Below are 26,200 nucleotides of genomic sequence, written 5' to 3'. Positions count from 1 at the left end.
GGACTAACCTTATAAAGTAGTGGCAATTTTCCTAATTTCAAGAGTGCAATCTGATTTGTGACATTTTTCATTTTTTTAATCCGCTTTAAGTCATCTGCATTTCCATAACTCACATCAATGACTTCAGCCTGAAAGAGAAGACAAAGAAAAATAAAGCCCTGTCAGGAGAATTAGGGCAATTTGTCCATTTAGTATAATAAATTCATAGTAATTTGAAATATTAAAGGAGAACTAATCTCTCTTGTGTGTCCCAATCATGACCTTTCTAGTTCTATCAGGGTACAACAATTCTTCTTTGAGAGGTCACTGGAGAAAAAGGTTTAGAGTCATATTTGTTTTTTACTCATGCTTCTGGAAAAGTTACAAATCCAGTTTATGTCTCTAAAAGACCATGAAGTTTGATATAGTCTACACTCATATTTCTGGAATTTGAATCAGAAAACTGCAAAAATTATTTCCTTAAGGTTCAAGAATAATCATGCCATTCTGAGATGTGAAAACAACTCAAAGATTCTCCATGTTATCCAAATTAAGTACAAAGTTCATGATGCCCAGTTGTTCAGGATGTGCACATAATCCAGCTGTGAATGACAACCCTCCAGGTTATATAGGATACAACCGGTATAGCCACATGTACTACTGTGATATCCAAAACTTCAGAATATGCCCGCAAACAACTATTTCTGTCACCTTTCCCATTAGCCCCCTAGAGTTATATTTTATATCAATATTTCTCATTTTTAAAGTCTCTTTCATTGACATAAAAGTTGTTGCCTTCCCAGAATATTTAATGGGAATCCACTGATGTGGTTATTTCCTTCCCCACTGGAAAAGTACTGCCCTGAGTGTTCGATTCAGAATATACCTATAGCCAAGATGATTCGTTTCAGCTTAACTTTCTGTAAATTCTAATTCAAATAAAGATGTTATGCTTTCCATATTGTGCTGCACTCACTATGCCAGCAAATTTGGAAAACTCAGCAGTGGCCACAGGATTGGAAAAGGTCAGTTTTCATTCCAATCCCAAAGAAGTTCAGTTCAGTTCAGTCACTCAGTCATGTCTGACTCTTTGCGACCCCATGAATCTCAGCACGCCAGGCCTCCCTGTCCATCACCAACTCCCGGAATTCACACAGACTCACATCCATCGAGTCAGTGATGCCATTCAGCCATCTCATCCTCTGTCGTCCCCTTCTCCTCCTGCCCCCACACCCTCCCAGCATCAGAGTCTTTTCCAATGAGTCAACTCTTCGCATGAGGTGGCCAAAGAACTGGAGTTACAGCTTTAGCATCATTCCTTCCAAAGAAATCCCAGGGCTGATCTCCTTCAGAATGGACTGGTTGGATCTCCCTGCAGTCCAAGGGACTCTCAAGAGTCTTCTCCAACACCACAGTTCAAAAGCATCAATTCTTTGGCGCTCAGCCTTCTTCACAGTCCAACTCTCACATCCATACATGAACACTGGAAAAACCATGGCCTTGACTAGATGGACCTTTGTTGGCAAAGTAATGTCTCTGCTTTTGAATATGTTATCTAGGTTGGTCATAGCTTTCCTTCCAAGGAGTAAACGTCTTTTAATTTCATGGCTGCAGTCACCATCTGCAGTGATTTTGGAGCCCAAAAATATAAAGTCTGACACTGTTTCCATTGTCTCCCCATCTATCTCCCATTAAGTGATGGGACTGGTTGCCATGATCTTCGTTTTCTGAATGTTGAGCTTTAAGCCAACTTTTTCACTATCCCCTTTCACTTTCATCAAGAGGCTTTTGAGTTCCTCTTCCCTTTCTGCCATAAGGGTAGTGTCATCTGCATATCTGAGGTTATTGATATTTCTCCCAGCAATCTTGATTCCAGCTTGTGCTTCTTCCAGCCCAGCGTTTCTCATGATGTACTCTGCATAGAAGTTGAATAAGCAGGGTGACAATATAAAGCCTTGATGTACTCATTTTCCTATTTGGAACCAGTCTGTTGTTCCACGTCCAGTTCTAACTGTTGCTTCCTGAACTGCATATAGGTTTCTCAAGAGGCAGGTCAGGTGTTCTGGTATTCCCATATTTTTCAGAATTTTGCACAGTTTATTGTGATCCACACAGTCAAAGGCTTTGACATAGTCAATAAAGCAGAAATAGATGTTTTTCTGGAACTCTCTTGCTTTTTCGATGATCCATCAGATGTTGGCAATTTGATCTCTGGTTCCTCTGCCTTTTCTAAAACCAGCTTGAACATCTGGAAGTTCACGGTTCACGTACTGCTGAAGACTGGCTTGGAGAATTCTGAGCATTACTTTACTAGCGTGTGAGATGAGTGCAATTGTGCGGTAGTTTGAGCATTCTTTGGCATTGCCTTTCTTTAGGATTGGTATGAAAACTGACCTTTTCCAGTCTTATGGCCACTGCTGAGTTTTCCAAATTTGCTGGCATACTGAGTGCAGCACTTTCACACTACTGCACAATTGCACTCATCTCACACGCTAGTAAAGTAATGCTCAAAATTCTCAAAGCCAGGTTTCAACAGAACGTGAATCAAGAACTTCCAGAGGTTCAAGCTGGATTTAGAAAAGTTAGAGATCAAATTGCCATCAGCCGTTGGATCATCAAAAAAGCAAGAGATTCCAGAAAAACATCTACCTGTGCTTTATTGACTATGCCAAATCTTTTGACTGTGTAGATTACCACAAACTTTGGAAAATTCTTAAAGAGATGAGAATACCAGAACACCTTACCTGCCTGCTGAGAAATCTGTATGTGGGTCAAGAGGCAGCAATTAGAACTGGACATGGAACAACAGACTGGTTCCAAATTGGGAAAGGAGTACGTCAAGGCTATACGTCGTCACCTTGCTTATTTAACTTAAATACATATTACATCATGCGAAATGCTGGGCTGGATGAAGCACAAGATGGAATCAAGATTGCCAGGAGAAATATCAATAACCTCAGATATGCAGATGACACCATCCTTACAGCAGAAAGCAAAGAGGAACTGAAGAGCCTCTTGATGATAATGAAAGAGGAGAGTGAAAAAGCTGACTTAAAACTCAACATTCAGAAAACTAAGGTTACAGCATCCTATCCCATCACTTCATGGCAAATAGATGGGGAAACAATGGAAATAGTGGCAGAATTTATATTCTTGGACTCCAAAATCACTGCAGGTGGTGACTGCTACCATTAAATAAAAGACACTTGCTCCTTGAAGAGCTCTTTGAAAAAGCTATGATCAACCTAGACAGCATATTAAAAAGCAGAGATGTTACTTTGCTGACAAAGGTCTGTCGAGTCAAAGCTACAGTTTTTCCAATAATCATGTATGAATGTGAGAATTGGATCATAAAGAAAGCTGAGTGCTGTAGAACTGATGCTTATGAACTGTGGTGTTGGAGAAGACTCTTGAGAGTCCCTTGGACTGCAAGGAGATCCAACGAGTCCACCCTAAAGGAGATCAGTCCTGGGTGTTCATTGGAAAGACTGGTGTTGAAGCTGAAACTCCAATACTTTGGCCACCTGTTGTGAAGAACTGACTCATTGGAGAAGACCTTGATGCTGGGAAAGATTGAAAGCAGGAGGAGAAGGGCACAGCAGAGGATGAGATGGTTGGATGATGTCACTGACTCAATGGATATGAGTTTGAGCAAGCTCTGGTAGTTGGTGATGGACAAGGTGATCTGATGTGCTGCAGTTCATGGGTTCTCAAAAATTCGGGCATGACTGAGCTACCGAACTGAACTGATGTTTTCCAATGATTAAATTATAATACACAATTTGCTGTTTCAAAATATAGCATATCTATGTCGAGGTGTTGATTAAAAAATTTCGTTGTGATAAATAATGAAAGAATGGAGATGAAGAATTTAGATGTCTAACTTCCCATCCTTCTCATCTGGCACTAACATATTCAATCAGTTGTATACAAAGTCCCTCCACAGAAGGCTCATTTGAAGAATATACGAACACCAACAAGAGATGGGTAAATCTATTTAAGGAACATCTGTGGCATGAAATATTTCCTTTGCCATTACATTCATTAGCACCTGTGGGAAAATTTACTAATATTTTAAAATCCATTTCAAATATTAGCTACTTGATGAACTGTAGCTCTCTGATAGCCAATTTTATGTGAACTTATCTACTTTTGATCCCCAGAGTGATTTATTTCTTCCTCTCTTAAGACTTGTATCTTTATACATACACAGCTGCAAGAAAGCACTGAATTTTTCTGAGACAAATCTATATACAGCAATATGATACAATGCCAAGCCATTTTTTCCCAACCATTCTTGTTGCTACAGTGAACCTCTTCTTATTGTATGCATTCTGTCACACTAGAAAATTGTTCATTTACCCAGCTGGGGTACTAAGTTTACATTCAAACACCAGGATTAAATCACCTCTGAGTAGTCTTTGGGAAATTCCAAGTGAATAGGAACCTAGGTGCTTGTTGAACTATTCACTTTATATGCACCAGTTTTCCCCTGATGCATAGCAAAGTGTAAATCAGAGTTGCAAAATAAGACAGAAATATCTGGTTTTTTTAACCAGAAAGAAATGTTAAAAAGTCCACACATTAACTTTTATTTAAAGTTTATATGTTAATTTTAGAACAAAGAAATTAAAAAAAAACAATTGAAGTAGAAAAAATATATATATATAGTTAAAAAAGAAAAAAGTATTAGAATTAAAATAGTAGTGGGTCACATAAAAAAACAGCTAAAAGGATAGAACAATTTAGAAATGAATATTAAAATACAATTATCTTCCATTCATTGTAAAATATGCAATTAGAAGATAATGAGCAATGCTTAAAATAATGAGAAATGCCTAAAAATCAAAACATTAAAAAGTGACCTATAACATAAAATGTTGTATGGAAAAATGGAAAGATTATTCTGAGAGGAAGCAACAGAAGAGAATGAACAAGAGAAATGCATAGAATTGGTATAGTCTGTAATCAACTGAATAAAATAAACAGAACAACAGAAAGTAGCAAGGTCAGAGAAGTGTTTCTGGGGTGCGCCACCTGCTGAGGCCCGGGCTCCACTTTGAGGAACAATCCAGTGCCATGTTTCTCTTTCTACCTGTGGTAGCAAAATTTATTCATGCTTATGAAATTATGTATGCCTTGAATTTTTCAGAATTGACATTTTCAACCAAATCAATCACTTTGAATCCTCCTAGTTATTCTCTAAGAGAGATTCTGAATGTACAGAATGTTTGAAAAGCCTGCTTTAACTAAAACAGTAATTTTCTACTCAAAGTCAGAAATAGTAAACCCAAGCAGTTCTCATCCTGACAAAATACAGGGTTATCAGAAGTACTATTCATCTAAATACAAGTTTTACTTTAAAAATTTACTATCTTACATAATCTAGCTTTTGCATATTCTTCAAATTAAAGTGCTTATGCTTATTAAAAACATAACATCAAAATCATCTTCCCTGTTTACTGTTATCCTTTCTAAAACAAAAGATAGCTAGTAAAAAAATACACTAGTAAAGTAATGCTCAAAATTCTTCAAGCCAGGTTTTAACAGTACGGGAACTGTGAACTTCCAGATGTTCAAGCTGGATTTAGACAAGGCAGAACAACCAGAGATCAAATTGCCAATTTCCATTGGATCATGGAAAAAGCAAGAGAGGTTCAGAAAAACATCTACTTCTGCTTTACTGACTATGCCAAAGCCTTTGACTGTGGATCACTACAACTGTAGAAAATTCTGAGAGAGATGGGAATACCAGACCACAAAACCTACCTCTTCAGAAATCTGTATGCAGGTAAGGAAGAAACAGTTAGAACTGGACATGGAATAACAGACTGGTTCCAAGTTGGGAAAGGAGTACTTCAAGGCTGTATATTGTTACCCTGCTTATTTAACTTATATGCAGAGTACATCATGAGAAATGCTGGACTGGAGGAAGCACAAGCTGGAATCAAGATTGCCAGGAGAAATATCAATAACCTCAGATATGCAGATGACACCACCCATATGGCAGAAAGCTCAGAATTAAAGAGCCTCTTGGTGAACGTGAAAGAGGAGAGTGAAAAAGTTGGCTTAAAGCTCAACATTCAGAAAACTAAGATCATGGCATCTGGTTCCATCACTTCATGGCAAATAGATGGGGAGACAGTAGAAACAGTGACAGATGTTATTTTTTGGGGCTCCAAATCACTGCAGATGGTGACTACAGCCATGAAACTTAAGGATGCTTACTCCTTGGAAGGAAAGTTATGACCAACCTAGACAACATATTAAAAAGCAGAGACATTACTTTGCCAACAAAGGCCTGCCTAGTCAAAGCTATGGTTTTTCCAGTAGTCATGTATGGATGTGAGAGTTAGACTATACAGAAAGTTGAGTGCTGAAGAATTGATGCTTTTGTACTGTGGTGTTGGAGAAGACTCTTGAGAGTCCCTTGGACTGCAAGGAGATCCAACCAGTCCATCCTAAAGGAGATCAGTCCTCAATATTCATTGGAAGGCCTGATGTTGAAGCTGAAACTCGAATACTTTGGCCACCTGATGCGAAGAACTGACTCATTTGAAAAGACCCTGATGCTGGGAAAGACTGAAGGCAAAAGAAGAATGGGATGACAGAGGATGAGATGGTTGGATGGCATCACCAACTCAATGGACATGAGTCTGAGTAAACTCTGAGAGCTGTCAATGGACAGAGAAGCCCGGTGTGCTGCAGACCATAGGGTTGCAGAGTAGGATACGACTGAGTGACTGAACTCAACTGAATAATGAAGAGTTCAGAATTCGAAGATTGTTAACATTTTATTAGCTCTCCTTTTTCAAGTGAACTAAAGGGTTTTCCATCATAGATCTTATTCTGAAAATCACATTTAAAACATGAAATCCAATGCTGCTTCCTCCCACCCTTGAGGTATGGCAGACATCACTAATCAATCATCACCCTTTCTAACGCCTCTAAATACTATTCTAGCTAATAGAGACCAATTAAGATGGGGTTGGCATCAGCATGCAGCTATATAAATATTTAGTTTTTAATATGAACTAGGTCTTAATAATTTAAATGACATGTATTTAAAATATTTACTAGTTTGGATAGCTGTAGACCTAATCAGTTAAAATGGGCTCCCAACCAATAAGAAGAGACAACAGCTTGTGTGCTAAACTAAGACATTCAGCATGAAGCTGGGACACATAATCCATTCGGCTGATATATAATGTTTATCTATCTAAAGGAGCACAAGCTGGAATCAAGATTGCTGGGAGAAATATCAAGAACCTCAGATATGAAGATGATACCACCCTTATGGCAGAAAGCAAAGAAGAACTACAGAACCTCTTGATGAAAGTGAAAGAGCAGAGTGAAAATGTTGGCTTAAAACTCAACATTCAGAAAACTAAGATCATAGCATCCAGTCCCATCACTTCATGGCAAATAGATGGGGAAACAATGGAAACATTGAGAGACTTCATTTTGGGGGGCTCCCAAATCACTGCAGATGGTGACTGCAGTCATGAAATTAAAAGATGCTGGTTACTTGGAAGAAAAGCTATGACTAACCTAGATAGCATATTAAAAAGCAGAGACATTATTTTGGCAACAAAGGTCCATCTAGCCAAACTATGGTTTTTCCAGTAGTTATGTATAAATGTGAGAGTTGGACTATAAAATTTGCTGAGCTCCGAAGAATCAATGCTTTTGAACTGTGGTGTTGGAGAAGACTCTTGAGACTCCATTGGACTGTAAGGAGATTCAACCAGTCCATCCTAAAGAAAATGAGTCCTGAATATTCATTGGAAGGACTGATGTTGAAGCTGACACTCTAATACTTTGGTCACTGGATGCGAAGATTTGACTCATTTGAAAAGACCCTGATGCTGGGAAAGATCAAAGGCAGGAGGGGAAGGGGACAACAGAGGATGAGATGGTTGAATGGCATCACCAACTCAATGGACATGAGTTTGAGTAAGCTCCAGGATTTGGTGATGGAAGCCTGGGAAGCCTGTCGTGTTGCAGTGCATGGGTTCACAAAGTCTGACACAACTAAGTGACTGAACTGATGTAAAGGAGAGAAAATTAAGTTAAAATAACATGGAAATTTAACTCAAGTAAAACAATATTCTGTTAGGATTACATTTGCATATTTAAGTTGATAGTCTTCATAGTCAACAGGCAAAATAATGTAAATTTGGGGTAAGAATGTATACTAGATTTATTGTTCAGTGTCTCAGTCATATCCAACAGGACTGTAGAGCACCAGGCTTCCCTGTCCTTCACTATCCCCTAGAGTTTACTCAAACTCATGTCCATTGAGTCAGCAGCAACAGCACATTTAACCATGCAGATTATCAGTTGCTTTCAGTATCTTCAGAACATTCATGTTTAGTAGAGAGTTCTGCCCACTATATAGATGAGGAAACAGAGTCTAAAATATTTAGGTAATACGCTAATGTTAATAGCAGATTGGCACCATGAAGTTGTGTAATTGCTTACCTAACTGCCAGTTTCCCCTATTAGACTGTCAGTTACATGTGGGCAGTGTCCAAAGATTCTTATATATCATTTTGCCCCTGTGATCGGTGTAAAAAGGCACTCAGTATGTGGCCAGCAGGCTAAATTCTATATTAGTTTATGTTCCAGTATCAAAATAAAATATAACGAAAAACAGATTAATAAGCAAAGGGTACTTTATTTAATAAATGATACTCAATGTCTTAAAGTAAGAGTATCAAAAGAGTTGCAAATTCATTCAAGAGAATTCCTTCTGAAGACCATTTTTGAGATAGAATTCTGCTTCCTTTAGAATTATTTATATTAGTGTACTTAAATAGTGCATAAATCTAAGGCTTGACCTTAACACAGATCTCTCTAGTTCTGAAAAGACTAAATTTGCAGCATCCAATGAAATGAGGTAAACCTTATTTGTAAACCGTTTACTGGCATTTTATGGAAATTAAACTATAAATTAAATCTGCAAAGAAAGTTAATTTATCACAACATTATAAGAGGTATGCTTAAAATCATATTCAGTTCAGTTCAGCCTCTCAGTCGTGTCCGACTCTTTGCAGCCCCATGAACTGCAGCACGCCAGACCTCCCTGTCCATCACCAACTCTGAGTCCACCCAAACCCATGTCCATTGAGTTGGTGATGCCATCCAACCATCTCACCTCTGTCATCCCCTTCTCCTCCTGCCCTCAATGTTTCCCAGCATCAGGGTCTTTTCAAATGAGTCAGCTCTTCGCATCAGGTGGCCAAAGGATTGGAGTTTCAGCTTCAACATCAGTCCTTCCAATGAACACCCAGGACTGATCTCCTTTAGGATGGACTCGTTGGATCTTCTTGGAGTCCAAGGGATTCCCAAGAGTCTTCTCCAACACCACAGTTCAAAAGCATCAATTTGAGACAGCAAAAGAGACACTGATGTATGGAACAGTCTTATGGACTCTGTGGGAGAGGGAGAGGGTGGGAAGATTTGGGAGAATGGCATTGAAACATGTAAAATATCATGTGTGAAACGGGATGCCAGTCCAGGTTCAATGCACGATGCTGGATGCTTGGGGCTGGTGCACTGGGACGACCCAGAAGGATGGTATGGGGAGGGAGGAGGGAGGAGGGTTCGGGATGGGGAGCACGTGTATATCTGTGATGGATTCATTTTGATGTTTGGCAAAACTAATACAATTATGTAAAGTTTAAAAATAAAATAAAATTTAAAAAAAACAAAAACAAAAACAAAAAAGCATCAATTCTTCGGTGCTCAGCTTTCTTTATAGTCCAACTCTCACATCCATACATGGCCATTGGAAAAACCACAGCCTTGACTAGATGGACCTTTGTTGACAAAGTAATGTCTCTACTTTTTAATATGCTGTCTAGGTTGGTCATAACTTTCCTTCCAAGGAGTAAGTGTCTTTTAATTTCATGGCTGCAATCACCGTCTGCAGTGATTTTGAAGCCCAGAAAAATAAAATCAGTTACTCTTTACCCATCTATTTGCCATGAAGTGATGGGACCGGATGTCATGATCTTAGTTTTCTGAATGTTGAGCTTTAAGCCAACTTTTTCACTCTCCTCTTTCACTTTCATCAAGAGGCTTTTTAGTTCTTCACTTTCTGCCATAAGGGTAGTGTTATCTGCATCTCTGAGGTTCTTGATATTTCTCTCCGTAATCTTGATTCCAGCTTGTGCTCCTTCCAGCCCAGCATTTCTCATGATGTACTCTGCATATAAGTTAAATAAGCATATTCATATTAAAACTAATAATTCTAACCTAGAATGTTCTATCATATAGTTATGGTGATGCAAAATCTTTAGAAATAACTGGTCAAATTAGCAATCTGTAGGCAAACATCTTCTGAGTCAAAACACCACATTTCTTCTAATGAAGATGGAGAAAAATAGTCCAGTGTACTTTAACTGTTTAGGAAAATTCAGCTGTCTTTGCTGTAAACTTTTATTTCATAAAGTAAGCTTTTGATTTTTCCTGGGAATAAGATGCAATCTCCCTAACAAATATTTAACTATGGATGCTATGTTATGATAGATCACTTCTTTATTTGTATATGTTTCTATCTAAATTTTAAATCCAGGAATAATATATACCTTAAATATGTGAAAACTAACCACATGGATTAATTTGGGGAAAAATCAGCCAATTATGAAATTCTTCTGCTAACTTAGTTACTTCACTGCTGCTAAGTCACTTCAGTCGTGTCCGACTCTGTGCAACCTCATAGACGGCAGCCCACCAGGTTCCCCCGTCCCTGGGATTCTCCAGGCAAGAACACTGGAGTGGGTTGCCATTTCCTTCTCCACTGCATGAAAGTGAAAAGTGAAAGCGAAGTAGCTCAGTCGTGTCCAACTCTTTGCGACCCTATGGACCGCAGCCTACCAGGCTCCTCCGTCCATGGGATTTTCCAGGCAAGAGTACTGGAGTGGGGTGCCATCACCTTCTCCGCATGAAATCAGAAACAGAAGATCATATTAAACCAAGGGATTTTCTACAGAGTTCAAAAAGTGAACCTCTTACATATAACTGTGTTCAAAACCATTCATTTCACACTGTTGTGCATTGTTGACCAAAAGATGGATTCCACAAGAGAAAAAAGAGGGGGGACAAATAAAATGCAAAATCCTTTTCAATATTGAAAAACTGCTCCAAGCTCACATTTCTGTTTGTGAGAGTATAGATTCATTTTCACACCCAGAAAAACAATATAATTTCAGTCTGTTCTGTTAGCTTTCTGATATTTTTATCTGTAACAAAAAGAATTCAGAGGTAAATGCATATAGCTTTTCCTTCTGCCATAACACTGTTAAGTTTGCCTTTGCTTGATAATATTAAAAATAAAAGAAGAAGATTTTCCCAGCCATGAGAAAATAGACACCTGACTACAAGTTATCCAAGGATTCCATGCCAGTTATTATTTTCTCTCTTCAGATTTTTTGACAAAATATTTGATGTAGTTTTCAGATATCATGTGTTAATATACTAGGTCTTGATATTTTACAAAAAAAAAAGACAAGGAACTCTCTTCAGTCCCAAATTGACATGTTTGTCATTCTGCATTCAAAAATGAAATATTTCTTTTATTAGAGCTTTCAGTTTTAAAAGAAAAAATATAGTCAGGGATTATATGTATTTTACTATGTATTCATGCTTAAGGCATTTTCCTCCCTTACTAATATTTGTTTTGTTAAATAGAAGATAGGAAACTTATATTCACACAATATGTTAAAAATTTGTACTCCAAATTTTATGATATACAGTTCTACTATTTTCTTAATTTCTCCCATTTGAAGGTGTATCCTTTTATCAACTACTAATCACAGCAATAGGTAACATTTATTCAATACTTCTAAGTAGCAGACCATTTATATGGTTTCTATCATTTCTTGCCCACAGCAATCACTTGAGGTACTATAATTATTCCTCTTTTACAGATGAGGACCTTGAAGCTTAGAGAATTGAAGTAACCAAACCATGGGTGTGCAGATAATATGGAAGGTTGCTAGTTTGGGCTAGTGAACTATGCTTTCTGAGGAATGGGATAGTATTAAGTGTGTTGGTAACAATATTTCATGCACAGTAAATGAGTTGTTGAAAATGTTTCTTCATAGAATTGCATCACTTGGCTTTTCTTTCAAATGCAAAATAATGCTTAACAGAAAGAAAACTCAAAAATTCATAAAGTGTATTGGATTAAAAACAAATCCTTTATTCAAAATAAGAACATGGTAGACCCAATGTGACCAACTTTTATTAAATAAATATTAATTGTTCCCATTGTTTTTCTGTATCTGCATGGGGTTCACAAAGGACAAAAGAAACAATTGCATGGAAATTATATAAAGCCATATATACTATTTATAAAACTGACTAGACATTGTCAGAACTATCAGTGTCTTACCATTATGATGATATACAGCTGATATTTCCCATTAATAAAAATATAAATCACTATTACTCCCTGAAACTAATTTCAGTTCAGTTAAGTTCAGTCACTCAGATGTGTCTGACTCTATGCAAACCTATGCAGAGAGCACACCAGGCTTACCGGTCCATCACCAACTCGTGGAGCTTACCCAAACTCATGTCCATCTTGTCGGTGATGCCATCCAACCATCTCATCCAATGTCGTCCCCTTCTCCTCCCACCTTCAATCTTTCCCAGCATCAGGGTCTTTTCAAATGAGTTGGTTCTTCACATCAGGTGGCCAAAGTATTGCAGTTTCAGCTTTAGCATCAGTCCTTCCAAATAATATTGAAGACTGATCTCCTTTAGGATGGACTGACTGGATATCTTTGCAGTCCAAGGGACTCTCAAGAGTCTTCTCCAACACCACACCTCAAAAGCATCAATTCTTCAGCACACAGCTGTCTCTATAGTCCAACTCCCATATCCATACATGACTACTGGAAAAACCATAGTTTTGACTAGACAGATCTTTGTTGGTAAAGTAATGTCTCTGCTTTTTAATATGCTGTCTAGGTTGATCATAGCCTTTCTTCCAAGGTCATGGCAGCAGTCACCATCTGCAGTGATTTTGGAACCCCCCAAATAAAGTCTCTCACTGTTTCCATGGTTTCCCATCTATTTGACATAAAGTGATGGGTCCAAATGCCATGATTAGTTTTCTGAATGTTGAGTTTTAAGCCGACTTTTTCCCTCTCCTCTTTCACTTTCATCAAGAGGCTTTTTAGTTCTCCACTTTCTGCCATAAGGGTAGTGCCATCTGCATATCTGAGGTTATTGATATTTTTCCCAGCAATCCTGATTCTAGCTTGTGCTTCATCCAGCCTAGCATTTTTCATGATGTACTCTGCATATAAGTTAAATAGGCAGGGTGATAATATACAGCCTTGATGTACTCCTTTTCCTATTTGGAACCACTCTGTTGTTCCATGTCCAGTTCTAACTGTTCCTTCTTGACCTACATACAGATTTCTCAGGAGGCAGGGCAGGTGGTCCGGTATTCCCATCTCTTTAAGAATTTTCCACAGTAACTAACCTCACTCATGCTAAATTATTTATGTATCCATTTTAATATATATTTTGCATCTGACAGGGCAACTCTCCTTAGAACCATTTTACTGACCCACCTGTCATTATGATGGGGTAAACAATGTCACCTTTCTGGTGCACAATGAATTACAAAGAAGTTGCAAAGTACACCATCCATCATGCTGACACTAAGTAGGTTTTCAAAGTAGATCTCAGATATCACAAATGCTGTTTAGACTGTTACCAGAAAGCAAAAATTGGAAGCTTATACAAAACAGTCATATGATGAATGAACATGACATCTCTTCAAAGAAAAAGGGTACGCCTCTTCTACAAATAACCTTGTCAAAAGCAAAAGTAGTGAGAAGCTTGGCTGGCAGTCAGACTAGAATAATTTAAGAACTTGATAATGGCTCTGCCTGATAGAAATTCATGCAAACACAATGAACTCAAAATCAAAAAGTATGTATGCCTGTATCATCAGCAGCAACCTCTCAAGCTTAATTTGAATTAGGAAATATCCTGAAGAAACATGGAAAATTCACCAGTATCCTATTAACTAGAATATATGAGTTTCACTAATACATCCATCTAAAACATGTATATAAAATATATGCAAGCATTCCCTATGCATATAAAATAGTCACCTAGAAATTGCTTTTGAAAATTATAATACTAACATAGTGATATAGTATGAATTCAACAAATCAATATTAACATGAAGTGAAGTGGTTAGTTGCTCAGTCGTATCTGACTCTTTGTGAACCCCCATAAACTGTAGCCCACCAGGCTTCTCTCTAGAATTATCCAGGCAAGAATAGTGGATTGGGTAGCCATTCCTTTCTCCAGGGGATCTTTCTAACCCAAGGATCTAACCTGGGCCTTCTGCATTTCAGGTGGATTCTTTATCATTTGAGCCACCAGAGGGGTGTATTCTTTATTATGTATATAAATATTTAAATTATTATGTACTTAGTATAACAGATTTGAATTGGTAAAATAATTCTAAAAAATTCTTAATACCAACAACTTCATCTAATTTGCAGTTAACTTCTTAAATATGTTCTTCAAATACAAGGTATTTGTTTTATCCATAATTGCATTTTAGTTCTTTTAATATTATTTCTTCCTATCTAGGCCCAATATTTCAAAGATAGAATACATTTCTACATCTATAGCTAACTTTATTTCTCCTTTTTAATAGTCATATTTTTAATTTTCCAATATTTCTTTATTAAAAATGCTAGTTTCTTAAAAAATCAAGTATAATTGTTAATATTATATTAGTTTCAGGTATACAACATAGTGATTCAATATTTTTATAGATTATACATCATTTAAAGTCATTATAAAATATTGGCTATATTTCCTATGCCCTACATCTTTGTAGCTTATTTATTTTATACATAGTAGTTTATACTTATTAATCCCCTATCTTTCCCTTTCCTTTCCCTCTTCCAACTAGTAACCACTAGTTTGTTCTCAACATTTATGAGGTTTTTTTTTCTGTTTTGTTATATTATTCATTTTATTTTTTATATTCCACACATAAGTGATAAAATAATGTATTTGTCTTTCTGTTTCTGACATTTCGCTAAGCCTAATGCTGTCCGGGTCCACCCATGTTGTCTCAAGTGGCAAAATTTCATTTTTTATGGCTGAGTAACATACCACTGTCTATGTGTTTGTGTGTATGTGTAAAATACCATCTCTATGAACACTGGGGTGGGTATATATTTTCAAGTTAGCGTTTTTATTTTCTTCGAAAATATACTCAGAAGTGGAATTGCTTGGTCATATGGTAGCTCTTGGAGAAGGCAATGGCACCTCACTCCAGTACTCTTGCCTGGAAAATCCCATGGACGGAGGAGCCTGGTAGGCTGCAGTCCATGGGATCGCTAAGAGTCGGACACGACTGAGCGACTTCACTTTCACTTTTCACCTTCATGCATTGGAGAAGGAAATGGCAACCCACTCTAGTGTTCTTGCCTGGAGAATCCCAGAGACGGGGGAGCCTGGTGGGCTGTCATCTCTGGGGTCACACAGAGTCAGACATGACTGAAGTGACTTAGCAGCAGCATGGTAGCTCTATTTTTAGTTTTCCTGAAGAACCTACATACTGTTTTAAATAGTGGCTGTACCAATTTACAGTCCCACCAAGAGTGTAGGGTTCCATGACTTGTCACATCACAAACAGTTAAGTACCTCCACGATTCTATAGTACACCTTGATTTTTTAAAATATGAAACAGAAAATTTAAACACATAATCGATAAGATAAATGTATAATAATCAGAGATATGATTACATAGGAATACAAAAAACAATTCAGTGTGTCCAGAGGATTATTAGAGACGTCCATACAGAGACAACAGAGATACAAGTTATAGTTTCTTGACTTTTCCCTATCAGCTCAGTCAAGGAATAATGAATGTTTGCCAGAGGAAATTGAAAAGAAAATAAATGGGGGTGATTCCAAGGACCTTTTCAATCTTCTGGGATTTTATTGTTGTTCGGTGTTTGGGATGTGCTTTGTTTAGGGAAGGAGATGACTCTGATATACTTAAATCAACTGGAATAAGTAGGAGCCTGGAATTTTGGGCTTTCCTTGTAGCTCAGTGGTAAAGAATCCGCCCATAATGTGCGAGACCTGGGTTCAATCCCTGGGTTGGGAAGATCCCCTGGAGAAGGGAAAGGTTAACCACTCTAGTATTCTGGCCTGGAGAATTCCATGGACTGTATAGCCCATGGAGTTGCAAAGAGTCTGACCCAATTGAGCGACTTTCACTTACACAGGTTTGGGAGTCTGAGAGAAAATCTGTGCGTTAACTTTAGAATCTCAACTTAAGACTGAAGTTTCTGAACCAAAGAAAGAAAGCTAGCAGCCTCCTTCTATTTCTACTAATATGCAGGTACATTTCTATTATTGCCTATCAGAAATAGGGTATAGTGATCAAATCAAACCATGAGTCCTACACTAGAATTATTACACTTAATATTACATTAACTTTTAATTAATAAAAAGACTTGCAAGATGGTGCTGGTTATGTGTAGTAGATATGCTAGATGTCAACGATGTTAAAACACAGAACAAAAACAGTGCTGAAGGATCAGTTAACTGTCTCTCCCCATAAATTAACAAAAGTTTAGAAACAAGCCTATATTTATGCAATGTAACTCTAAATGATTTAAATTAATCATCTTATTCTGACTTAATCATAAATTAGAATCTTAAAAAGCTGTGTCAATAATTAGCAGAAACATCATTTTATTCACACAAAATCTATAGAAGAAATTTACAGCTTTATAAAGAAACTAAATGTGTTTATTAAAATGTTTATTAAAATCTTTTACATAAATATGGAAAATTTGCCCATAAAGGAAACTGCTGCTGCTGCTAAGGCGCTTCAGTTGTGTCCGACTCTGTGCAACTCCATAGATGACAGCCCACCAGGCTCCCCCGTCCCTGGGATTCTCCAGGCAAGAACACTGGAGTGGGTTGCCATTTCCTTCTCCAATGCATGAAAGTGAACAGTGAAAGTGAAGTCGCTCAGTCGTGTCCGACTCCTAGCGACCCCATGGAGGCTCCTCCATCCATGGGATTTTTCCAGGTAAAGGAAACTAGTGACCATTTAAATGCTTGAAGTCTAACTGCTATATTTTTCTTATAATAGGCTGAGCTCTATCCTCCACGATTTACATCTATTAATTCAATTGTCACAACAAGATTGTGAAGCTGGGACCATTATTATCCCCATTACAGAGATGAGAAAACTCAGCCTTAGATGCTTAATTATCAGTGATAACTGGGGATTTGAGAATTGAAACTAGTCCACATGGCTCTAGAAGCTGTGCACCTAACCACAATGCCGGAAAAACACATTAAAAAACAGAACAAAACAAACAAACAAAAAACAGCTAACTTAGAAAGACTAAAGTGAAAAATTTATACCTGGCCCCTTTTTCATGTATTTTCCATCATAAAGCAGAAACACTGTATATCAAATCTTAAATGTGTGAATAATCACATCCATTTTCCACTTCATTTCTTGTGTGCATACACAATCTCAAAACACAACTGCCTCCATTTCTATTCTTTCTGTCCACATCAATCTATTAAAACTTGCCTCCTTAGAACCAAAGAAGAAAATGAATTTGCACTGTAAGAGCTAAGCGAAATGTGAATGACTCAGTCACACATTCAACACTTTTGAATGAAATTCTTCTAACATGTTTTCACTTTCCAAATATGACAAGGGTCAGGCAATTTAAATCTTCCTTCCCCTTTCCTGGCACCTCTACACTGAGAACATTTAATGGTTACTTTGGTATTCTGTATCTTGCCAGTTAGTTCAATTTAGATGAAAGCTGTTGTTTTCTAATCTCATTTCACTGTAAATGACAGAGATAAATGGTCATATTACCTCGAGAATTCCATTGGCAGAATAGGCTGCGTATGAATATAGCAGGTCTTGGCTGCTCCATTTTCTGGCTTCTTCACTGCAAGGCTGGCCATTAGGATGAAAGCACTGGCCACTGCTGCTCAGAGTCACAGAGCTGGGAGAAAGACCTGGCAGGTTCAGCAACACAGAGTAATTTACAAGCTGTACATCTTCTAAGCCCAAAGAAGTCCACTGAGTCTTAATCTTCTTTGAAATTTCCATGTCATCTTCACTTTTGTACAGCTGTACCAAATTTCTGAAAGAAATTTAAAAAAAAATACTCTTAAAAAAAAACAGGAAAATCTTTATTCTTTTGAGTTATGGTTGTTCACTATATGAACTATTATCAATAGATACAGGATATGAAAGATGAATGAGACAGGATGCCACACAAGAAATTCAGTTTGGTAGAGCTGATGAGCTTGTATAGAAATTATACAAAATCAAAGCAGAATGAATTAAACTCTTAATTAAGAACTAATAAAGGACTATGGGACTACCGAGAGGAGAGTAATCAATGCCAAATAATTATTTTATTAGTTCTGATCCTTCTATTGACATCAACATAATCTTATTTAAAACTGGGCTCCAAAATGAGTGATCATGCTGGCTGAGACAGTTATGTATTGTAGTTAACATAATTACATATAAAGTCATGTGATTAATACACAGCTATTGCTATTTAAAATGATTTAGAGGCAAATCTTGATACAAATTACATGTCAAATTATATGATGCTATGAAAATCATGATATGCAGTAAAATCAGTATATCCTGTTAAAGCCAACCACATACTGTCAAACCAATATGAAGTTAATTTTCATGTATTCTTGCTATGTAGTCTGTAAATTTATTTCTATACCTGTTCCAAGTCCATAGTAATACTACTTTTGCTTATGACATCCTAGAAACCAGAAAAACTGTGTTAAAAATATGCATAGAACCTGGAAAAGAATGAGACATAGGAAATCAAAATGTTAAAATTTAATAAAGTTTTGCTTTGTTTGGGGCTAGAATATAAAGGGACCAGCTCTTTTTGGTTTTGGGGGAAAAAAAAATGTATCTATCTTCCTATAAACATTACATTTCTATCTAAACTATTACCTAATAGTATGGATATTTTTTATTATTTTTGCCCATCACATTATTTTTCTCAGTACTTATTTAAGAACCCCCAAACAAAACCAGTCAGTCCTAAAGGAAATCAACACTGAATATTCATTATAAGGACTGATGCTGAAGCTGAAGCTTCAATACTTTGGCCACCTGATGTGAAGAGACAACTCATTGGAAAAGACCCTGATTCTGGGAAAGATTGAAGGCAGGAGGAGAAAGGGGCAGCAAAGGATGATATGATTGGCATCATCACTTCAGTGGTCATGAGTCTGAGCAAACTCCGGGAGATAGTGAAGGACAGGGAAGCCTGGTGTGCTTTAGTCCATGAGGCCGCAAAGAGTAGGATATAACTTAGTGACTGAACAACAACAGGGTACTTACCTTCTCCCAATTTTTGGTTTCTCTTTCATATTCAATGTCTTGTTTTATGATGAAATAAAATTTTATAATCTTAATGTGCAATTTTTGAGGTTTGTGGTTTCTTGTTTCTATTGAATAGAACATATGGTACCATCCTCTGGCCACAGTATGGTGTCATTTGCTCCAGAAAGCCTTTGTGTGCAGGTTTTTTTGTTGTTGTTGTTAATACAATGTAATGGTTTGCACATTTTTATGAATCCGTCTCAAATCTGAGGTAATGAAGTTATTTTCAGAAAAGATTTAAAGAATTAAGTTTTTCACATTTAAGTGTTTACCTGGAATATTTATGCATGTGTGTGTGTATGTGTGGTGTGATAGAAATGAATGTAATATTACCCAATATTATTTTGTGTGTATTAATAATCATCCTGGTTCCCATTGCTACATTCTTCACTCATGTGCAATAACAATTCTTTCATATATATATATATTTCTACATGTCTTTGGGTGTGGCCAGTCTCCTTAGTCAATTCCATTCTTTTTGATCCATCTTCATAGCAATACTCCATTGAAATCATTATTACCTTAAAATATGGCTCAATATTCAGAATGGCAAGTCCTCTAATTGTTCTTCCTCAAGAATATCTTCATTATTTTTTCTCTCCCATATTAATATTAAAATACATGTATCAATTTCCATATCAATCTTATGATTAGAATTACAAAAACTTGAGCACCTACCTCTATGTATTAGATATGAAGCCTTTATAAGGACTTATTACTATTCCCATAACATATAAGAGGGAAAAAATCTGGATAAACAGTTAAGAATTAGGACACAAATCCTACTTCTTCTGCACTTACTTTATAAATATTTCTTCAATATTTATTGATATACCATGTTATACATTATCTCTACCTGATAGAGATTATCTTATCAAAATCTTGCATACTATGGTGGTTAGATGTATTTAAAGGAACATGTATTATAGTACTCTGAAAACCACTATATCAATATAACAAATATGTTATATGTTATGTTAACAAAGCTTTGTTATACACATGGTTATAAAAATATCAGCCCTTAGAAAATGATTGTAGAAACATTTCCTAATAAATATTTCCTGCTGCTGCTAAGTCGCTTCAGTAGTGTCTGACTCTGTGCGACCCCATAGTTGGCAGCCCACCAGGCTCCCCCGTCCCTGGGATCCTCCAGGCAAGAACACTGGAGTGGGTTGCCATTTCCTTCTCCAATGCGTGAAAGTGAAAAGTAAAAGTGGAGTCGCTCAGTCGTGTCTGACTCTAGTGACCCCATGGACTTCAGCCTAGCAGGCTCCTCCATCCTTGGGATTTTCCAGGCAAAAGTACTGGAGTGGGGTGCCATTGCCAACATTCCAAATAATTAAGCTAATAAATACCTCTTCGAGGCCAATCTTCCTAATATTAACTTTTAATTCTTTTTAAATTAAAATATAATTTTAAATTAATCAAATTGTTTTAAATTTATCAAATTGTTTATATGAGTCTTGCCTTCTGCACCACTCCCCTTGAAAAAAGATTTAAGGAAGCTATATGAGTAATGTGTTCTAAAATTATGTAACCTTTAAATCTAAATTATTTCACATAAATTAGTTTTATTGATACAAATGGTTGGTTCATGATTCTATCTACTAATCATTCCAAACCCCTTAGAACGTTAAAATGCCCAAGTTTTGAGAATTTACAGTTTTCTGAACTCCCCCCCCAAATATTTTGAGATACATGGTGAACAGTTCTGTTATAATTAGGCAGTTTGCTATATTCAAAGAGAAATATTATTAAGTAATTAACTGCAAAATAATCTCAATTTACTAATTTCAGAGAAAGCTGAAAAGTTAGGAGTGTGTCACCTAAAATCACATGAAATTTGAGAGAAACTTTCATTCTGCTTTAATTTTTAAAATAAGAGTTTCCATGGGCCAATAGTTTTGGCAGGAAGCAAATGAACTGTGATGCCTTAGACTTGAATTTGGAAGTAAGCTTGGCTTTAGTGTTTCATTGGCCAGTAGAGACTGGAAATGGGAGGATTATAGCTCTGCTAGACAAAATTCTGTTTATATCAATGTTCAACACCTGCTACTGGATGAGCCGCAGAGCAACACTGGTGTTAGAATTGGAAGAAGTGATGCATGTAGTATTCCTAGTATAAGGGGGACTGCCAAGATTCTACTGTAAATGAGCAGTCAAAGAAAAACCTCTAAAGAAACACACACAATACACAGAAAACAAATAGCACATTTACTAATGTTCACTGAGATTTTCTTAGGTGTGTATCCAATAACACACACACACACTCATATTTGTATCAGTTTGATATTTTGCACATACTAATAAGTCAAAAGTTTCTTTAAAGTTATTTGACTGGGTATTCAATGTAGTAAAATTCTCGGAATCATGCACTGTATATGCCCAGTAAATTTCAAGACGCTACAGCACAGATTGACTTTATCTCAATTTTGTTTTAGAAATATTAAGACTAAAATGCATGGCAAAGCTATATCACACATAATAGCAAGAAATCAAGTAGTTAGGAGGGTAAAGGATCATCCCCTCACCTTCCTCACCAGCCAGCCATTAACATCATGCCAAACAAAGCATGACTATGTGCCCCACTACTTTTTTCCTTCTAAAATGCCAAATCAACAGTAAATCATGTACTGAATGTCTACTATAGAGACTGAAAACACTGTGCATAATCAACTTGCAAAAATATCCTCACGTATCTACTGTTACCACTTTACAAATAAGAAATTTGAGGGTCAGGTAATATAACTAAGTTGTATAATGTCCCGGATTAGGTAAGTCAGATTTCTTCTCCACTACACTGTATTTTAGATTTCCACGCCATTTAGAAGGAGCAGATAGTCTTCTAAACTTCGATGCTTTCCAAAAGTAATGAAAATGTAGAGTGTTATAAAGAATAATATTTGGGTAAAGTAATTAAAAGTTGGATGGTGTGAAGTTAGAGGAAAGTGGCCTTTATGTTCATGACAAAATAAGACTTAGGGAAATCACAACAACTATTTTTAGAATACAGAAGCCCAAAGTTCAGAGTTTGAGAACCATATGAAGGCAAAAAAACAAAACAAAACAAAACAAAAAACCTGCCTGCTTATTATATACCACATTTAAAAAAAAAAAAAAAAGCTATCACAGAAGTATATCAACTGAAAGAGACCTTAATACCTCCTCATGATCAAGGAGAACATGGAGCATAGCGGTCTGCTTTGCAAATTATGGAAGGCGCACAGATGATCACCAAGATCACCAAGATACCATGCTTGGTGATCTCCAGCATAAAGCTGGTAATCAATACTCGATTCATTAATTTAACTTGATATGACACAAATAGTAAAATAAGCTTGACTAAAACCTAGGACACACAGAAATAAAACTGCCAATACATCTGTTACTACCCGAATTAAAAAAAAAAATTTAGAAAGAGTTCAGTGGTATAACTTCTCATCTTTCATTTCTTACACACATTTATATAGGAAATAATTTCATCTTTGGTTAATACTGTGTATATTTTGGACTATATATTGTACTATCTCATGATGAAACGTTTAAAAATATGTTTTAGAAAGAAGAAATGTGAACAAAATGAAGGCTAATGCAAGGCATGAAAGCTAATAAGCTTTTACAAAATGTACCATCCCTGCACAAGAATGTTACTGTTAATAGTACCTGGCTTTAGAGACTCTTTCTCTAGTTTTTATGGAAAATAGTTGTCAAAAATCACTTACCAATTAAGTCACCTTATTTATCTAAACTAAACCTAAAAGTTAATTCACACAAGTTAATCCAATTAGTAGGACATTATAAGTCTTCAATATCATCTGTTTGTTCTCTAGTGAAAATGACATAAACTTGGGTGGTACTAAAATTTAACATGGATTCTTGGTTTTGGAGAAGGAAATGGCAACCCACTCCTGTATTCTTGCCTGGGAAATCCCATGGGCAGAGGAGCCTTGTGGGCTACAGTCCATGGATTAGCAAGAGTTGGACATGACTTAGCAACTAAACCAACAACTGTATAATTCAATGAATAAATATTGGGAGAAGCATATTCCATTTCAAGAAGATCATAATAAAAATGACTGATCTCCATGCTTCAGAATAATCATTTTTATTGAGAATATTTTAAAGTACCTGAAACACCAACTTGATTCCTTATTCTTGACATTAACACAAAATTATTAATGTATCTCACTAAACTAAAAAAATAAACTTTTAAGGACAAATATTGAGTCTTATCCCTTTTAATGCATCTTGAAAACCCAACTCCAGTTCCTTGTGCTTAGTAAGTGGTGTGAAAGTGAAAGTAACTCAGCTGTGTCTGACTCTTTGTGACCCCATGGACTATACAGTCCATGGAATTGTCCAGGCCAGAATAAGGGAGTGAGTAGCCTTTCCCTTCTCCAGGACATCTTCCCAACCCAGGGATCAAATCCAGGTCTCCCACATTGCAGGTGGATTCTTCACGAGCTGAGCCACAAGGAAAGTCTTAGAATACTGGAGTGGGTAGCCTATCCCTTCTCCAGCAGATCTTCCTGACTTAGGAGTTGAACTGGGGTCTCCTGCATTGCAGGTGAATTCTTTACCAACTGAGCTATCAGGGAAGCCCTAGTAAGTGGAAACCACAGCAAATAATTGGTAATTTTTTTTTTTTACTAATATACTGTTAAGACTACACTGAAAATATAATTGATACTTATTTTCATTTATTTTCCAGTATAGTAAATTAAATATTTAGTACAGCAAGGTCGACTCAAATGATAACATTATATAATGAGGGGAATTAATATACTGATATTTTAAAAATAACTTTTAGATGCTATCTTTCTGTGACACTACAAATACATTAAAGCTATTGTCAGCACAAAGAATGATAATGTCTACATGAGGACAATAATCAGAATCAGTAAGAATTTGTGTTATTTGTCACTGTTAATCAAGACTACCTTTCACGAGCATATTCATTTCAGCACTCAAGAGTGAAATCTTCTCTGTTAAATGATATGCATTACATGGTAAATCACATAAATCATGAGAAAAACAACTACTAATATGCCCATCTTTATGAAATGCATTGAAATCAATCTGTAGAGATATTTGGTCATTGGAAGTCATAATAGTATGGAAACACAAATGAAAAATGAAAAGTAAGTGTTAAAATAATAGAAAATTAGAGTTATGACAAGAAAAACATATTGCAAACTGAGATATTTGAATAAGCTGTCATTTAGAAGCTTCACCTCTGTTGTATACATGAAGAAATAAGAAAAGAGGCTTATTGCTAGAGAAGAAATGAGCAGCATTGATGGTGATATTTCTGACATACTTCATCTACATAATTGGACAACCAACTGTCAACAAAAGATTGGTAGAGGGTAGTGGGTGTGGGTGGGGAGAGACAGTAGCTTTGAGAGGAGGAGAACACAGAGTAAAGATACTGGATTCTGAATTCAGTAAAAGAGGGCTTACATTTTGGCTTTTGTATATAAGCTATATGAAACTGCACATATGAGTATCTTTTGAGCCTCAATTTCCACATGGTAATCTGTTGAATAGTAAGATGTTACTTTTTTTTTTTTTTTGAGACCATTAAATACATATGAAAAGTATGTACATATTTTTTATGTACATACATATTTAGCACAGACTCTAGAACCCCCAGGGATATAATAAAGGTTACTTTACTTTCCCTTTTTCCTTTCCTAAATGATCTGTCCCAAGTACTGAAATAAGAATAACAACATCTACTTTAGTACACAAACTACTTCACAATACATATCTGGATTTAATTTGATTCACAGTTGAAACTATTAAGCCCTATTTATCCTCTCTTCTTCTGAGTAAATTCATGGTATTTAAATATACTGACACACATTTGAATTCTAGACACTGAATTCAATTTTTCATATTTTCTTTCTTTCCTACAGATCATTAACAGTTAAAAAAAAAGGAACATAATGAAAAAGCTGTTTATTGGTTTATTTGTTTTTTTTAATTTTATTTTATTTAACTTTACAATATTATACTGGTTTTGCCATATATCAAAATGAATCTGCCACAGGTATACATGTGTTCCCCATCCTGAACCCTCCTCCCTCCCCATACCATCCGTCTGGGTCGTCCCAGTGCACCAGCCCCAAGCATCCAGTATCGTGCATCTAACCTGGACTGGCGACTCATTTCATATATGATATTATACATATTTCAATGCCATTCTCCCAAATCATCCCACCCTCTCCTTCTCCCACAGAGTCTAAAAGACTGTTCTATACATCAGTGTCTCTTTTGCTGTCTCGTATACAGGAAAAATAAATGACCCAATCAAAAAATGGGCCAAAGAACTAAATAGACATTTCTCCAAAGAAGACATACAGATGGCTAACAAACACATGAAAAGATGTTCAACATCACTCATTATCAGAGAAATGCAAATCAAAACCACTATGAGGTACCATTTCACGCCAGTCAGAATGGCTGCGATCCAAAAGTCTACAAGCAACAATGCTGGAGAAGGTGTGGAGAAAAGGGAACGCTCTTACACTGTTGGTGGGAATGCAAACTAGTACAGCCACTATGGAGAACAGTGTGGAGATTCCTTAAAAGACTGGAAATAGAACTGCCTTATGATCCAGCAATCCCACTGCTGGGCATACACACTGAGGAAACCAGAATTGAAAGAGACACGTGTACCCCAATGTTCATCGCAGCACTGTTTATAATAGCCAGGACATGGAAGCAACCTAGATGTCC

The 26,200-nt window shown here is 36.5% G+C and overlaps 1 protein-coding gene across 4 annotated transcripts in view; it reads right to left on the bottom strand.

Annotated features, from left to right (window-relative positions):
• NAALADL2 (N-acetylated alpha-linked acidic dipeptidase-like 2) overlaps window positions 1–26,200 on the bottom strand; it is a 1,240,647-nt gene that overhangs the window by 689,288 nt on the left and 525,159 nt on the right. For all 4 annotated transcript variants that reach the window (XR_825426.1, XM_010841638.1, XM_010841637.1 and 1 more), the window contains exons 3-4: window positions 17,900–18,173; window positions 9–128 (exon numbers count right to left, since the gene is read on the bottom strand). Coding sequence is in view for 3 of the 4 variants with exons in the window: in XM_010841638.1 (XP_010839940.1) it covers window positions 9–128; window positions 17,900–18,173 (394 nt within the window). In the remaining variant the exon portion in view is untranslated. The remainder of the gene's footprint in view (window positions 1–8; window positions 129–17,899; window positions 18,174–26,200) is intronic.

Source organism: Bison bison, unplaced genomic scaffold (genome assembly GCF_000754665.1).
Source record: "Bison bison bison isolate TAMUID 2011002044 unplaced genomic scaffold, Bison_UMD1.0 scf7180017864164, whole genome shotgun sequence".
In the NCBI taxonomy this organism is placed as follows: domain Eukaryota; kingdom Metazoa; phylum Chordata; class Mammalia; order Artiodactyla; family Bovidae; genus Bison; species Bison bison.
The sequence above is the reverse complement of the archived record's forward strand: the minus strand, read 5'-3'. Positions and strand labels throughout refer to the sequence as shown.